General features: G+C 29.0%; 1 protein-coding gene across 4 annotated transcripts in view; it reads left to right on the plus strand.

Moving 5' to 3' along the window:
* The window catches only part of LOC136986885 (phosphatidylinositol 4-phosphate 5-kinase type-1 alpha-like), a 108,259-nt gene that overhangs the window by 76,091 nt on the left and 13,220 nt on the right, over nucleotides 1–18,948 (plus strand). For all 4 annotated transcript variants that reach the window (XM_067284518.1, XM_067284538.1, XM_067284531.1 and 1 more), the window contains 4 exons: nucleotides 11,637–11,783; nucleotides 12,667–12,928; nucleotides 14,966–15,144; nucleotides 15,327–15,427. In XM_067284518.1, the coding sequence (XP_067140619.1) occupies nucleotides 11,637–11,783; nucleotides 12,667–12,928; nucleotides 14,966–15,144; nucleotides 15,327–15,427 (689 nt within the window). The remainder of the gene's footprint in view (nucleotides 1–11,636; nucleotides 11,784–12,666; nucleotides 12,929–14,965; nucleotides 15,145–15,326; nucleotides 15,428–18,948) is intronic.

Below are 18,948 nucleotides of genomic sequence, written 5' to 3' on the forward strand. Positions count from 1 at the left end.
TGTAATTATTACATTTTGGTAAGAATATTATTACAATGTAATGAGTATATTTATCATTCATATACAAAGAATATTCCATGACATTTGCAGAAATAACTATTGAAAATAAAAATAAATTACTGTAAAATGAAAAATGTCCTCAAATGGAATAAAAATACATTATTTTTATAATAGAATTGAATAATTATTATTCAGCTTATTAAATAGAATTTTTCACAGCTATATTTAATATAAAAAATTTATTCATTTGGAGATTTGTTTTAAAAAAATAATCTTAAACAAATATTAGCTATAACATATGTAATATTTCCTTAATGAAATGATGTTTTGGGTTTGATATAATGAATATTACTTCATTACAGTCAGTATATTTATAAATTTTTATTTCATATGTAATTTATTATATGATGACTCTTTGACCACTGGATTCATTCTTTTGGAATGTCATCATTGTGTTAAATTCTAAAAATTTAGTATCTAGAATCAATAAAAAGAAGTTGTTTATGGGGGGTTAAATTTACTCTGTGCATTTTTCATAAAATTAAGAATCAACTGTTATCTGTAAATGTAGTCAAACTTCATTTGTGTGTGTTTTTTTTTAAAGGAACTTAGGAAAATATTGTATGAGTAAGAAAAAGATTTGTTGTTTCACTCACAAAATTGATTAGGATTTTTTTTGTATACAAGATGCTATTTTTGAAAACAAGCAGATATATCAGGATGAATTTTTTTTGCAAGTTAAATTTAAAATTGTCAATTCAGAGAAACTTATTTCATTAGACCAACTCAATAAATGAGTCTATTACACTTAGCTTAAATATCAGAAACTATCATTGTGTTTAAAGTGTGAAGTGTGAACAGCAACATTTATGAATGAAAATACTTTTTTCTTTACAAGAAATTATATTTCGTGTTTAAAGACTTACTTTAAATATTCAGTTGCATTAAATTAATATTAAAAATATATAACTTTTGTTCAAATAACTTAAATTACTAAAATATTTAAAATTAATCCTAATGTGTTCTATTTTAGATAAGTTAGCTATTCATTTTACATTGCTCTTGATGATGACGGTGACGATTATAATTGAATGATGAAAAAGATATCTTCATCTAATTTATGAATGTAATGTTAAAAAGCTAAAATGATACTATTAATTTCAAAAGATAAATTCATGTGTTTCTAGATTTGAAAATACAGCTCAACTATTTTAAAATACTTCTTTTTAAAGATAGTAATAATTTATAAAATTAATTTTAACATGCAATAATAATGATTACTAACATATTATGTATTAGTTATAATAAATATTAATACATTAGTGTCTGTATAATCCGATATTAAATTAGCATGTGTCGGATTACTGGGTTTCTTACGTTTGTACATACTGAACTGTAAACTCGTCGGTTCATCTTTTAGTTTATTTGTATAAATCACGATTGACTATTTTGCCAATAGCAGATGCAACAAACTAGCAACTGATAGTATACATATACTATACAGTACATCAGTCTTGTCACATACATCAAGTGGTAACATGAAACTTTCACATACACGTCCCTGTGCTGGAGTGTTGAATTATTGAATACATTGGACTGATGAGTGATGGACCTCAGACTCTACTCTATTAATAGAAACTAAGGCTTAAAACACAAATACTTGATAAGATCAGAAGCACTTGGCCTCAAGAAATTTATAAATTTTTAAAGTAGTTTTATTCAGCTTTTTTAATTTGATAAAACATTTTTTGAAAACAAAAATGACAACAACTTGCTGGGAGTATAACAGAATATGTTATTGCAAACTCAGAATTTCAATTAATATTAATTTGTAACATGATATCATTATGTGGAGAAGAATATAAATTAGATATACAAGTACTCCAAGTTGACTTGAATTTGGTAGCCTCACATTTCCCTGTCTACTAAGTGATACAATGATGACAATTCGATGAATGACACAGAGGTAAACAAATCAAAATTTTTATTGGGTAATTATCTTTGAATTAGATTGGATGTATTACATAGTGTATCAATTTGTACACTACAGTAATTGATCTGCATCAGGATTGGCTAACATGGACAAAGATAAAAATATTGTCATTATATAAAAATGTCACAAGAATATAGATAACTCAAATTCAAATCTTAGCTTCTACCATCATAAAAGGTGGTAGAAGCTATTCAGCTAACAAGGAAAATACCACATTCTTGTCTTCTGTTGTTTTGTAATAAAAGCAAAGATTAATTATTTAAGAATCAGACCATAATGTCTTAAAATACACTTTGTGTAATGCGTTGTTGAGATGCATTTGCACAAATTGAAGTACTTATAATTGAAGACATCAGTGGAAGAAAGGGATAACTGACATAACATTTTAATTCAGTTTTTTCTTAATGTCTGGAAGCCTGCAGTGTAGTTAATACCATATTTTACGGACTATAAGACGCTCCTTAATTTTTAAGCAATTTTTAAAAAAAATACCTATAAGATGCACCCAAATTTTGGAGGCAATTTTTCGAAGAAAAAAGTGCGTCTTATAGTCCGTAAAATACGGTAAAGGTGATTTCGCCTAGAAATTTCACTTATAGAAACTTAAACTTCAAATTTCTCTCAAAAACTGTATCTATTTTAGCAAAATCACTTATAAGTGTTACTTTTCTCTCTATTGCTAACTGTTGGTGAGTAATAACAATTATTTTATTTGTTATTTAGAAAATGTTTTAATTACTAACTTATATATTGAAGATAACTGAAGATTTTAAAATAAATCTGAATATTCTCATATTATCTATTTCAGACAATATTTCAATTATAATTTTTAAAAAATCAGTTCTTAGATACTTCTGAATTATTGAAAATTCTAACAACAAAATCTGAAATTTTTTTCAGATTTTGTTTTCATTTTATTCTGTTGCTTGTTTATAATTTATGAAAAGCTTTTTATTGTTCCTAATATTTAAAAATGAAATTATTTTAAATTTGTTATTTATGAAATCAAAATTATGGATTATAGTATTTTATTCTTTAGTTGTTGGCTGTGAAATCTATTAAATTAATTATTCATTGCTAGTACCTTATCATTCAACAAAGTGATATTTTCATTATAATAATGTGAAAAACAACATAAATATATTTAATTTCTCAATTTATTAATTTTTTTCCTGTAGCTTGTCAGGTGTTAAGTGATTTTTTTTTTTTTTTAACTTTCTTTCATGTTGATTCTAAAATGGTCTTTCTAATCATATCCATCATGGGTTAAGGCAGGCTCACATTATGCAGCCAGATGCAGCCAGGCCTGACATATCTGTTCTTCCTCAAAAATTCTTGGGTTTTTTTCAACCACACAGATTCAATCCTCTATCTCCAGAGCAGTAGATCAATGCCTTTAACCACCTTGGCCAACTGTATAAATGAATTTAAAGCATTGAGTATGAAGTAACTAACTAAATTAATGCAGGGAGCATTTTTGTTGTCTTATTAATTTGAATTGTTTATTTTAATTTTATTATTTTGAAAATAAGTATATAATAGAATCACATGTCTAATAATTTTAAAAATTTCTGTAATTTAAAGTTATTAATGAAGTCATTAGTTATTTCTATATGGTCCACTTGGACCTTGTTTATAAATATCACTTATTATATTGGGTTGTTCGGAAAGTTCGTAGCAATTTTTAAGAGAAATAAAAGAAATTGTTTTAAAACTAAAAATATACTTTTATTCCATTATGTATGCGCCATTGTTTTTAATGACGTGTTGCCATCTATGGGGCAGCTTTCATGATACCCTCTTCGTAGAACTTTCCAGTTTTTCCCGCGAAAAACGAATCCACGTGGTTTTTGCGAGCTTCCAAAGTATCAAAGTTTTTATCATAAAGGGAATTTTGTAGAGAACGGAACAAATGGTAGTCCGACGGGGCAAGGTCGGGTGAGTAAGGGGGATGGAGTAAAACATCCCAGCCTAGTTCCAATAATTTTTGGCGTGTTCGTAAAGACGTGTGAAGTCTGGCATTATCTTGGTGAAACACAATGCCTTTTTTATTGGCCAGTTCCGGACGTTTTTCTTTAATTGCCATGTTCAGCTTATTCAATTGGGAACAATACTTATCAGAATCAATTGTTTAATTCTGTGGAAGCAGCTCATAGTACAGGATTCCTTTCCAATCCCACCAGACAGTGAGCATAACCTTCTTTGGATGAAGACCGGCCTTTGGAGTTTTTAATGGTGATTCATTTTTCTTACCCCATGATTGTTTTCGGCTGATGTTGTTATAAATGATCCACTTTTCATCACCTGCCACTAAATGCTTCAAAAAAGGGTCATTTTCATTTCGTCTTTCAAGAGAATCACAAATGGAGATGCGATCCAGTAAGTTTTTTTCGTTAAGTCGTGAGGTATCCAAATGTCATAACGATTCACGTATCCGAGCTTCTTTAGATGTTGAAATACAGTACTGTTTGTGTCTGCAATCTCTCGAGTTGTGTAATGAGGGTTTTCATCCAATAATGCTTTGATCTGGTCCTCTTCAATAACAGGAGGTCTTCCTGAGTGAGGAGCATCTTCAAGGCTGAAATTACCCATTTTAAATTTTGCAAACCACTTTCGAACAGTTGATTCTGATACAGCACTCCCACCATAAACATCACATATCTGTTTTGCTGTTTGTATAGTATTTTTGCCTTTAAGAAAAAAGAAAACAAGTGTCGATAATGCGCATTGTTTGCATCCATTTTTTGCAATGAGACAAATTAAATGCTATTTGAATAATTTTAACGGTTTTTTTGTAACAAACGCGTCTCAAGGTCATTTATCGTAATATTCATTGGTTTGTACAATTCTAATCATTTTTGCGTCAATCGATGTCTCAACTGTCGGCTATCAAAAATCGCTACGAACTTTCCGAACAACTCAATACTAGTGTAGTTTCTGATTAGCAAAGAGAAGAAATCTTAGTCAAAAGTCAAAACAAAAAAGTAAAACATTAAAGACATAGGAGTAAAAAGAATTAGGTCATTAATTAATTTAAATTAATGACTTCATTAATAACTTTAATAAAAAAATAAATATTAGAATTTGAATCAATAAGTGAAATATATTTTCAATTATAAGCAAATATAATACTTCATACTCTTCAGTAGAAAAAAAACTTTTTACAGTCATTGTAAATTAATAAAAGATGGCTCTAAAATATATTACTAATATTTACACTAAATAATTACTGAATATCAGTAAACAATTAACATTAATTAAACCTTAACTGTAGATAATAATTTCAAAACTAATTTAAATTCTGCATATACAGTTGAACCCGTTTATCTCGAATCTCACAGGAACAAAAAAAAATTGAGATAAACCGGTTTTGAGATACAGGGGTTCCTACACAATAAACAGTAATAGGTTTGATTGGCAGTATGGTATTTTATTAATACAGTAGCAAGTACAGTATATACTTATATTAGGTGTAAATACAGTAGAGCGTCGGTAAGTGGAATGACCGGAAAGTGGAACGATTTTCAGTCGGACTGTGTCGTGCTGAATCGAATGTTTTTGATACTAAATTTACTTCTAAAGTATAATTTTCATGTTTTTTATATTCTTTAATATATTTATTTTGTTTGTACAAAATGCAGAAATAATTTTTAACGATACGATAGCCTCGATGATTATTATAAAAATTTTCGTTAGGCTTAAAATCGACGAAAATTCAACACGAAGCGACACGCAACAGAGAAAAATTTGAACATCGGACAGGTTAATGTATTTTTTCGTACAAAGTCGGAAACTGGAACAAATCATTAACTGGAAGGACCCCAGTCCCCAATTGGTTCCACTTATCGACGCTCTACTGTAAAACATTTTTGACATACTTGATTGCTTCCTGTTCTTTTTATGTTCTTTGTACTTTTTCCCAAAGATTATTGACCTTACCTTAACAGAAATAGTTTGTCAATAGTTTCTGATGACTGACTTACTTCAACCAATATGATGCAAACAAAACTCATAACCAATCAAAGAAAGGCAGTGTTAATTGCAACTATGTATCCTATTGCAAGAGTTGTTTCTTAACTGCAATTTCTCTTATCAAAATGTAGTTGCTGAGCTTTGAATTTGTAATTGACACGTCAGTCTATAATTTGAAATGTAGAGGTTTTGGGAAGAAATTATTTCAGGTGAACATGGAAAATATATTGAATTTAGGCTGAAAATGCAGGAGAAAAAGTAAATTTCAAAAATAAATAGGTTCAACTGTGTTTTAATTTTATGAATGGAAATGAAATACTTAATTCCCAAATGTTTCTTTTGTATATGGAATATGTGAATTTAAAGAAGTCACAGTTTGAAACAAAAAAGTTACTGATTATTAAGAGCTTTGTTCTTTCTGATCTTGAGGAATGACATGTTTTTGTTTCATCTTAGAGCTGCAAACATAAAAAACAGTTCTGAAATTTGTATAAATTTGTCCAGCTAATTGTTTTATTATGCAATATATTGAGATTAATCTCATCATCTCAGCATCAGTTTGACTTTGAGGAACAAGGAATAATCTGCAAGAATTAAACTGGAAATTTAGAGGAATTATTTAATTCTGTAATTCCATAGTTTCTTAAAAATTGTTCTTCATTAATCAAATAATAAAGAACAAATTTAACATAGGTCTTTTGAATTTTTCCTAAATTGTTCTTTAATAGGATAAAATATTGATTTCAGATCTTTATCTTCGGAAGATTGATTAATGCATATAATAAAATCAAACGTTGAATGGAAAAAACAAGTTAATATTAATATTGAACATTAGGAAGCTGGCTATTAGTGTTTGAGTGGATAAACCTGCTGAACACTGGTAGTGGATTGTTGGTTTGTGTCTTGCTGATTGAGCTAGCCACAAGGAGTTTTCTGGGAGTTTCTGTGTGTGTCTAACACCTAAATAGGGACTAGTTTTATATGGAAAGTCTTGTTGGGAGGCATTTCCTTGACAGATCATCCAAGTGTGACATTGCCTTATTCCATCCATTCATTTTAATAAGCTGTTTTATTTTTTATTTAAATTAAATTACTACTGATATAATCTTATGTTAGCCCTAGAAAAAATTGCCATTTACATGCAAACAATTTATGAATTGTTTGATCATTTCTGAAGTTTGAATTATTGCTTTTTGTCCACAGTGTTATCTTCAGCATTCTGTAACTATTTTTCAAAATCTTTCAAAGTATTCAAGACAACTTGAACAATAGAGAGCAATGTTATACATACATGTTTTATCTATGTATAAATTTTATTACCAGATAAATAAAATCATGACATAGATTTCTCTGTCGTGGGAATAAAATTTAATGCTTGCTCTTTTGCTTTTTTCCAACAAAACAAGGCATAATACAAAATATCTAATGCATTTGCACATAATATGGTAATGAATTTGTAGAGGGAACAGTTAAATTGGCTAGCTGATCATAGACACTTTTAATTTTTGACACTGTCCTGTGGCAACTAAGAGAGTCTTTTAATCATACCCATTATGGGTTTGGCCAGGCCACAGTGGTGGCAGCTGGGTGATGAGGGATAGGGCCTGAATATCTGGTCAGACCATCCCCATGAAAAATACCCAGTATTTTTCTTGGGTTCCCAAGAACATTAGGATGTCTTGACTGGCTTGATTGGCCAATCAGGGACACATTAATCTTATTCCAACTTGTTTTTATTTGCTTGGACTCAGCACTAGAACTTAATTGCCAAACCTTATTAATTATTCAGCTCTTTTACATTTCATACACATTTTTTTTCGTATAATTAATTGCTCTTCTCAATAAAATGTTGTGAAATTTGAATGATGAGAAGGAATTTAGTGATGTTGCTTAATTTTAAATAATTAAGTTACAATTTATGAATGAAAACTAAGTTTAAAACAATTTACTATATTAATTTTGGATTGATTCAATCCAAAATTAATATAGTACTTTACTACTATACTACTAATTACTATATTAATTTTGGATTGATTCAATCCAAAATTAATATAGTAAATTGTTTTAAACTTAGTTTTCATTCATAAATTAGTATTTTTAATTTCTTACTGTGAATACAGATATTTAAATGTGAGAATATGGAAGAATGATTTCAATTCATTGTTTGCAGAGATTGTTCTGTCATTGGTTTTTGTGAATTTATAAGTAAATTAAATACTGTATTTGATTGAATCTAAGGTATGATAACATCCATAACTCAATTTATTAGAATAACCAAATGATATGAAGGATTTGTATCAGGCTATTTTAAGCCTAATTAATAATCTGAAAAAAGTTTAATATGCTTCTTGTCTAGTCTTGTATTCAATTTATGAGCTCTATGGTGGCCTTTTGTTTTCTACTAGAATTATTACACCATCATTCAGAAACAGGACAAGCTTTAGAAAATCATATTTTATTTCCTAGAGTATGCATTTCAGACTTCGAGTCCCTTATCAACTCTTTGTGATGTAAATGGTTATGAGAAGCACAGAAATGATGATTGATAAAATTCGGATGACAATTATTAATTTACAGATATCGTAACATCATATCTAATCAAATACCTGTAAATTAATAATTGTCATCCTAATTTTATCAATCCACCATTTCTGTGCTTCTCATAACCATTTACATCACAGAGAGTTGATAAGTGACTCAAAGTTTGAAATGCATACTCTAGGAAATAAAATATGATTTTCTAAAGCTTGTCCTGTTTCTGAATGATGGTGTAATAAGTATAGTGAAAAAGAAAGGCCATCATAGAGCTCATAAATTGAACTGAAAGAAGTAATTTGGCTAGAGGTAGGCAGTTAGACTACCATCTTGTGATAAATTTAATAATTATAAATAAATAAAATTAATTTAGAATACACTGGAATTTGTAGTGAGGTCTGAATATTGAATTGCTGGTCTGGATCATGTATTCTGAACTATTAAGCTAATGGAGAGAAGGGACAGAGGAATGAGTCATTAGTTGTGTTTGGTTTCTACACTGGCATACAAAGTATTGTATTCTGTACTACTTAAGTCAAACTATTTACAATTAATGAGAGAAATTGTACTTCCTTTCTCTGACTATTGCTATGAAATCAGGTGTATATGATTTCATTGTAATTTGTAAGCATTATTCCAAATGGCATTTAATTAGTCAGCTTTTGTACTTGTTTTCAATATAATTCATGTGGGAAAAAGCCAAATGAAAAGACAGGACAGCTTGAAAACTTGCAATCTGAAACAGTTTGCTGGTTGAGTAGTATTGCTCTGGAAGAAAAGAATTGGCTCTAAATGAGATTTGAACTGCATGGTAAGTGGAAGTTGCAGGTTCAAGTCCCACCTTGGGTTGATTCTTTTCTTTCAGACTATTATAAAGTAAATTAAAATTTAATTATTTTTTAATTTAAATTTATCACAAGATGACGGCCTAAATGCCTACCTTTAGCCAAATTACTCTTTTCAATTATTAATTAGACTTAAAATAGCATGATAAAAATCCACCAGATTGTTTGATCACCTTAATTTTTACATGTTCACCTATGGATTTTTATTTTTAAATAACCAGCTGGAAACAAGTGTAATGTCAACAGAACAGTTCTGTTGACATTATTGGGCAATAAATTCTGAACAAATTTAAATAAGTTATATATTGCTGTCTGCTCTGGTATTGAACCATTTCACTTTAGATTTTCTTAGTGTTGATTTAAAAGATCAGTACTGGATTCAATGTGTGCATCTTTCCATAGGTAATCATTTTTACTGTTGGTTAAATAATCAGAAATGCAAAATTTCTTGAAAGAGTGCTGCACAATCACAATACTTATGATATTATTGTAATAGACTAACAAGTTTGAGCTGAGTTGACATCTTAAATATTTTCTATTATAAATATAAATGTAATTATAGTGAAACATAAATCCACAACAGCACAAACAAACTGGAACAATATATATAGAATCTCACCTAAATGCAAAATTTCCAACAATGAAACTCAAATTCAGTATTCAAACGTTTTCGGCCACTTCTTTATCGGCCTTCTTCGGGAAATGTAAAACAAAAATAAATGTTCCATTTATAGAATGTAGCTGCATTATAATTTTCAAAAGTTTCAAATCAGTTTGAAAAACAGTTGTGACGTATCGTAAGCAACATATATTCCTTTAGAAGTCCAAATAATACTTTTATGCATTTGGTACAGAAATGTAATCAGTGTTGATGCATGCTCCTCTTATGTCAGCCCTGTAGATTTCTGCATCCTCCAATGCTCTGTGTTGTCTGTTGAATACCCTGTGTATTAGGGTAGCCTTGTCTCATAAGGGGAAAATCCTCAGATCGGTGGCATACTGGGCCAGAGCTGTATTGATGTTTCCTTTTGCTATGTTGTATTTTTGATCTTGTAACTTGACTTGTAATGATCTGTACGAGTACATTACTGTTGAACCTATCGTCCTGTAGTGGGATGCAGTAAATTCCAGGTGCTCTTTCGTCCTCAGTGTCATCTTTTGCATTAGACAAAAGGCGGAACATGGTGGGTTTCCTTTTGTACGCTGAGTATGTTTAAATCCTTGGCAATCCTTCTGCGATGGAGGAATAGTTCGTAGCTTAGGACTACCTGATTCTCTTCTGTGTTGTTAACATTACTATTGATGTTGATTGACTTAGTCTTATATGTGGATGTTATATTGTTGATAAATGAGTGGCTGTACCCATGTTTAGATGCAATATATTTCAGTTGTTTTGGACTCCTAAAGGAATATACATTGCTTACGAAACGTCAAAACCAATTTTCAAACCAATTTGAAACTTTTTAAAATTAGAACATGGCTACATTCTATAAATACAACAGTTATTTTTTTTGTTTTACATTTCCTGAAGAAGGCCAATGAAGGAGTGGCCGAAAACATTCAAATACTGAATTTGAGTGTTTTGTTGCTGGGAATTTTGCATTTAGGTGAGATTCTAATTATATTGGTGGGAAATCATTAAAATGATCAATAGAACTAGTGACAGAGAAGTAAGATGCATGGTGCTAGAGGTTGCTCATTATAATATATTACCAGAGATACTAAAACCTGAAGAAAGTGCATCTTACATTTGAGTAAATACATTTAGTGAAGTTTATTTATAGTGTTAAGATCATTGTAATTTCATATATTTTTAAAATTAAATTATAAAAGAATATTCATGTTTTTTTAGATTAGAACATAATTATTTTTACAAATAACATTATAAGATTTCAATGACAAAAAATATGATTTGAAATTATATAACTCATCAAATAAAATAAGCATGACTTTTGTTTTGTTGCTTCATAATATAAGAATAAAGGTAATTTTGTATAATTTCAGTCATAAGCATAGTAGAATATTTAAAAAAAGATTTATTTAGAAACATTCTTCATATCTGTTTTATTTCAGTTCTCTCTAAAATTAAGTAAATCAGTTTCATTTTTTATATAACAGTAATCCATGTTTGAATTATTAATTTTCATTGTGTATGTAGATCAGTTGAACTAAATACATTAACTTTGCATAGCTGAATGTGTGTATGAATGATTGTGTGTGTGTGTATATATATATATAATTTTTTCCTTATTTATATCATACGAAATTTCATAGAAAAAATTTCTTTGTAGCTTTAAAACATTCTCCTTCCAAACGCAAGGCAGCTTCCATTCGACACCGACCAACTTCTGGTGTAGAATCTGATGTGCCAAAATCAGAAAGTGTTAAAATAGAAGTGGATTCTTCAAAAGAGAGTGTTACTCTACCATCAGTGACAGGTAATTGACTGTTATTTGATAAAGACAATAGGGAACTGCTTATCAAAAATATTCATATTTTTATTTTGGATTTTTATCTGATGTAAGAAAAGTAGTTATAATGTCTCTTAATATATAGAAAGATATCATATATGCATTAATGAGAAATATGTCACTCTTAAATAATTTCAGATAAATTTAAAATTAATGAAGCAACTTTAAACACATTAGTAAAGTCAAAATAAATGTTCGAATATCGACGTCTGCTTCCAGTTCGTCGATAAGCACACCACAAAGTCCAAATACTTCAGGTCTCAACTCTCTGATTCACCAGAAAGACTTCTTACGACTTTACAAGCTGAGTCCAATGGCAATAACTTCTGAAGTGCATTGTAGCTTCGACTTGAAAGACAGTTGTAGCAACTCTTATTACAAATGGGACAGATAGACCAGTCCCATTTCCTGCCACAGCATCTCGTTATATATTATTCATGAGTCTGACAGTTGGCCAATCAGGAGCTGTGCTGGATCAAGCTCTCCATCGTGTCCGCTGCAACTGGTAGTCAATCTCGACTTAGTTCAGAACATTAACCATCTCTTTCTAGGACACATGCCAATAATTCAAAGTCTGAATTATCATGTCATCCACGATACCTCCTTGACAACATTTGAAACATATTATGCAATTTTAAGGTTCATACCATAAGTATAAAGCCATACCTTTTCTACATATTTTTCACATTATTAGTACAATGCTATTGTTACATAAAACAGACATTAAGATATGACATTATTAATCTAACATCTCTTCAGTATGCTTTTTATCTCTAGGAAATTATGTTATTTTATAAATAATTTGTAATAAATTTTATTATAAGATTAGATTTATTTCTTTGAATTTCAGGTAGTTTTGATGTATATCCTCCTGCAATAGATGTTACTTCCAGTCCAGCTTTGAATGTTGTAACTACTACATCAACTTTACCTAATATAGTTAGTGTTTCAACAGGGAAAGATGTCGCTTCAACATCAAAATTGATACAAGAGAAACAAAAAACAGTTCGCTGTAATACAGATCCACTTGTCAGTACGAGATCTGTAGGACTGAGAAGTGTGACCAGAATAGATAAAGCATTTGTTACAATAGATAAAACAGAAGTGATTAGGTAAGAGATTTTTTTAAATTCTGATAAATAATATATTAAATAATTAATAAGAGAGTCATGATGACGATATAAAATATTTTCTTAAGAATTTCAATTATATATAAAATTGATTTTATTTTAATTAATATTAAAAATTATTAACTCAATTTTTATAACGTTAGTAAATTAATTTTTAATTGATCAGATATTTTAGTCTAAGGTTTAAGTAAAAGTTTTAATTTGTATGCAAAAATTCAATATCATTTATTAAAGAGGCATTTTAATAGTCAGCTGAATGGCCAAAGCAGTTAAGGTGTCTGGATTGAATCTGTATGGTGGAAAAACCCCCAGAATTCTTCAGGAATGGCCATCTCAGACAGTGCTGTGCCATTACCTGATATATCAAACAAAGTGATAAATATTTATGATATTGATATCAATATTGTAAATATTTCAGTTTGATATACTGATTATCAGCACTAATTGTGAGAATTGTAATGCCCTCTCCAGAATTTTTAATACTTTTGTTTTTTTTTGTTTTATTTTGTAACATTTATTGTTAAATACTTTTTTATTAGATTATTAATAGACTTATTTATTACTAATATCGAAATTTATTTGTAAAACATTCATGAAAATAAAAAAAAACGTTTGAGTAAAGAAGTTATGTTTGTGATGAGGATGGTTTTTCCTCATTTGACATCTTTTGTTAATTTGTGAAGAAGTCATCTAACGTTGTTTGCCTTTTCCTGTTTTGTTCAGCAAGCAGTTGTCGATAGCGAGACATCGCATCCATGACACTTCATCTTGCCTTTGAACTTCTATCAAAATTGAAATCATTTTGTATAAACTGATCCATTATTTCCGTTATACTGGCTAAACTTTTTTTAGAAAATCCGTTGAAAGTTCCTTTTGTTCCTCATCTTCAGAAATGCTAATTTCGTCATCTTCATGCACCTGTTGTTCTACTAATTCTTTAAGATCGTCGTTGAAAACTTTCTCCAGTTGTAACTTGCAATAATTCTTCAATATCCTGCACATTTATATTACCCAACTCTGTTTCATTAGCTAGCTTGACAATTTCGTCGACATCAACAGTGGATTCTCTTGTGTCAACATCCTTGCTTAGCTCCGGCCATACATTCTTCCATACTCCTTTCAAAACATTTCTCGGTCACCTCATTCCAGGAAAGATTGATGTTGCCTACAGCATCCATGATATTCTATTTTTCCAAAAATCTCTAATAGATTGTTTTATCTGCTCCATCTGTTTTATCAATCAGTTGTCGGAATGTCTGCAGCTTTAAAATTTGATATTACGCCTTGATCCCAACACTGCATGCGATCTCGGGTAATTCCAATACTACCGCATAATACCAAAACAGCGTTAAGCAGGGTCTTACTGTATATTGAAAGAAGTAGATGTGATGATTATTATAATTAACAAATATCAAATTACTGATATTTAGCATCGACGATAAATGTTGGTATTTTGTTGGTTTCGATATTTATCTAGAATATCAATATTGATATTATAAACACTTGTTTCGGTTTGATACATCAGTTACTGGCATCTCACCATTGATAACTTTCAGTGATCATTGATATATTGAAGGAATATCAGTGTTAAGTCTGATATCAATGTCAAAGTTTTCGTTTAGTACAGTGCTAGTCTCTATAATGGTCCTCCATGATGGGCCTAGAAAAAAGGCCTTGTTAGTGCCCACAAAGAAGAAAAAATAAAAATAAAAGACATGGACATTTGGAAAAAAAATTATTATTAAAACTTTTTAGAAATTAATACTAAATGAATACATAAAAATGAAGCAGACTGACCTTATTTTGATAATAATTCTGAAATTTGTTTTATTTTTAAGATAAATGTTAATTACTAGAAATTCATTTATTATAAATATAATATCAATAAGTATATTTACTAATACTTAAGTTAATTTTTATACAGTGATTATGATTAAAAATTTGACACATTTACTAAAACCATTTACATTTTCATAGCATAAAAAATACTGTAAATGAATATAATCTGATTTATTATAGTACTTCTGAATCTACTGTGGAATCTTCAGGCAGTGTAATTTCTGAAACCAGTAGTTCAACTACATCAGGTTTAGGTTCTACTATAAGAACTGTAACTTGGACACCTCCACAAGGCTCTACACCTACTCATACTGAAGGCACACCTTCATTTACAGAATCAAGTTCAAGTGGTGATATAGGTTTGTGAAATGTTTTATTTTTTTACAAATAAATCCTAACACATTTGATGGGACAACATGAAATACATGAATTAAAATTAGAAACAGTTCCTAATTTTTAACTCATTCTGCTGCTGATTTTTATTTTTTAGATTATAAAAATGAAACTCATTTTTTATTATATAATTTTTCTTTTAATATAGATGAGAAATTGTGTATGTTTCCTTCAACACCTGTAAAAGGAAGTCAGCATGACTCTCAAGCTTCCATACCAGATTCAACAAATTATCAAGAAACTGAAATGGTAAATGTCTTAATGCTTGTTTTAAGTGAACATTTATATATACTATTGCATAATATTTTATCATAATACAATATATTTAAAGTTTAATTAGAAAATGGTAAATTTATTTTTAATATTGTGATATACTTTTTTCAAATTTGTGAAGTGTTCCTTTATTTATAAGATAAGTATAGTTAAATATAAAATTTTATGAAATTATATAGTAAGTAAATAAATACAGAACAGAAATAAAATAACAACTACTCTGTGTTATTTTATAACATTTTCAAACCCAAAATCAGGTTCTGTATTATTTCACAAAATCTTTAAAATTTTATATGTTGTCAAATCAATGATTATTGTCTCATTGATTAATTTGTTTTCTTTTTTCTAGAAAATTTTAAAGTTTCTGTCATTATTATAATCTTCAAAATAGTAGTAGTAATAAAAATACAAATGTTTACAGTAAGTACAGTATCTCAGATTGTACTGTACTTTAGATTTTATTTATTTATAGGTTTCTGTTTTTCTTTTTGCACATTAAAAAAGTTATAGTTAACTTTATATTGGTAGGAACTTAAGACAAGTTTCAAAGAACAGTTATCCTATTAAAAACAGTGAAAAATCAGAATATTTGAAAAGGTTATTTATTTGTTACTATCGTACATAATATGTTTAGTGATTTCCCCAGAAATTTTTACAAGCCAGGTGCAATTAGTAGCCAAGTAGAGCAAAAAACAAAAAGTACTCAGAAATTTGTATAAAATATTCAGTTATTGTTAAATACAACAATAAAAAAATTCAGAAACAGTTTATAGTTTGTTAATTGGGTAAAGCATGATGATATACACTTGTTTTACAAGCAAGAAGCAATTTTTTTTGATATTGAATTTCATAATTTGACAATTACTTAATTTTCATTTTAATTTAATGAGTATTCAGTGATATAACCTTAGATTGATTTTATTATTTATTTTTTTTTACATTTTATGTTTTTAATAGTACAAGGAAAACCCTGTATGTACAGGCATATTACAGCAACAAAGAAAAAAACATTACAATCATCAGTATCAAACAAAATACATCATTATTAACAATACAGCATGTAACAATAAACCTGTTAAAAAAAAGAAGCAATACAATATTAATAACAATAAGAAACAAAACCGACAATAATAATTATATGCAAAAAGAAAAACACAAAAAATGGCAGCGAATAGTCGACACACACAAAAAATTCTATAAAAGTTATATAGAAAAATAAATTATTAATTCTAATATGCCAAAAAGTGCCGACCAAACACACTGCCAACTCTCAAACACTGGATCATTCACTAATAAACTATATCCACACCTCCTAGTGGTTAAAATTCTGAAAAAAAATATCATCTTAAACTAAACAAATTAGTTTCCATTAACCGTTTTATCTTTATAATAAATATTATTATATCTATAATTTTATTACTATCTTGTAACAATTGCTTGTAAAATTGAACTGATAAATGATCTGAACCAAAACACTTTTGTCTGACAGCTGTCAGAGCCTTACATTTCATTATTACATGAAAAGCATCAAAATTAACACAAGAACAGAATTCACAATAATCTAAACATGGAGTTAAACACAGAATCATTCTTTTAAATATATTGCATCGCACCTATAACACTGACTGTGTAATACCAAAAGGTTTCTCTACATTTAAATATGTCACCGAGCCCCATTTATTAAAAATATCCAAATACAACTTATTATATTTATAACTCTATCTTTAAACTCATTTAAGTAATTATTATATCAGAGGTATCCGTTTCATTCAACATTATAGGGTTATCTCGATAGTCAGAATTTTGCAACAAAAAAACAATTCGATCTCCCCAAGCTACTTTTTGAGAAATTACATATAATTTAGCAATTCAGTAAGTTTACTGAACCACCTTAAATTACTTTTTATTATGTTAAAATAAAGAGGGACCGTTTGAAACTCCAAATATATAATGTACTATGGAATCCATCTTTTTAAAGAATATAAACATTTAATAAAGTTAATTTGCAAATTGTCATCTTTCCCTCTCCAATTGAAGTCCCAAATCTCAGACCCACATTTCACTACTGATTGAATAAATGATTCAAATAGTTTTAATTTATCTTTCCAGTGTACCAGACACATATACCTTAATAATCTTATCTGTTCCAATATTAACTTTACTATGAATATACTTTAAATGCTTTAAAAAACGTCTGTTGGGCTGGAAAAATACACCCAAATACTTGTACTCATCAACAACTTCTATTTTAAAGTTTTGATAAAAACCAATTTTCACTTTTAAAATGTTTTCTTCCATTAGATTTAGATTTATTAATATTAACAGAAAGTTTTAACTGCTGTAATGCATATTCCAAAAAATCGATTATTCTCTTCAGACCTATAGGCGAGTCTGCCATAATAACCAAATCATCTGCGTATGTCAAAATTTTCATCTCCGTTCCCAAAAGATCAATGCCAACTAATTCGGAGTCACTAAATTTTCTGAAAAGTAAATTTAGATATAAATTAAACAATATTGGGCTCAATACACAACCCTGTTTTACTCCTTTAAACGTGAAAAAAGATCAGAGATACCCCCTTTACCAGACACACATACCTTTGTATTAGTATATAACTGAATCAAACAATTTATAAATTTGTAACTCAAACCAATCAATTTTTGAATTAAAGCATACAGAACAAAAATATTATCCAATGTTGAGAAACTAGATCGGAAACCAACCTGGAAATCCAAAAGTACCTTGTATTTGTTTAGCCAAGTTACCAATCACGTACATAAAATTTTAAAAAAAAACTTTAGAAATTGTTGATAATAACAAAATTGCTCTATAATTATCAGGTAAATCTCTAAGCCCCTTCTTAAATATAGTAATAATCTTGCATACACACCAATCCAATGGGATATTTTCTAATTGATATATATTATTAAACAAATTACCATATATCTGATCAAGCCTGGAAAGTACTTATATAGTTCCACCGGTATACCATCAATACCTGGAGCAATACCGTTTTTCATAGTAACTAAAACCTTTTCCACTTCCTGTTCTGTTACCTCCAAATCCAACACATCATCCTGCCAATTCACATACCAGTTATATACAGAAATATCCAGTAAATATTTTCTGGAATGAAATTTCCCTGAAAAATAGACCACTCAATCAATATCTGGAAGCTCCCTATACTTAGTTTTAACAAAGTAATTAATAAATTGCCAGAACTGCTTACTGTCACCAGACACCAAACTTTTGTTAATCCTCTGTAAAAAAAAAATCTTAACTCTACATAAATTGTGAGTCATATTACGTTTTTTAACAAAATTACTCACCACTACACTATTCCCAATCTTTGCTTGTCTCATCCTGTTCAACACCTGATTTCTTCTAGCAATACTCAACCTGCAGTCTGTATCAAACCATGAAAAATTGGAAGTTCCAACTGGCCTTTGGCACCAATCTGAAAATGAACTTTTAATAAAAGAACCCAGGTCCTCAA

The sequence above is a fragment of the Centruroides vittatus genome, unplaced genomic scaffold (assembly GCF_030686945.1).
Source record: "Centruroides vittatus isolate TY-2023 unplaced genomic scaffold, ASM3068694v2 contig_1215, whole genome shotgun sequence".
Taxonomy (NCBI): Eukaryota; Metazoa; Arthropoda; class Arachnida; order Scorpiones; family Buthidae; genus Centruroides; species Centruroides vittatus.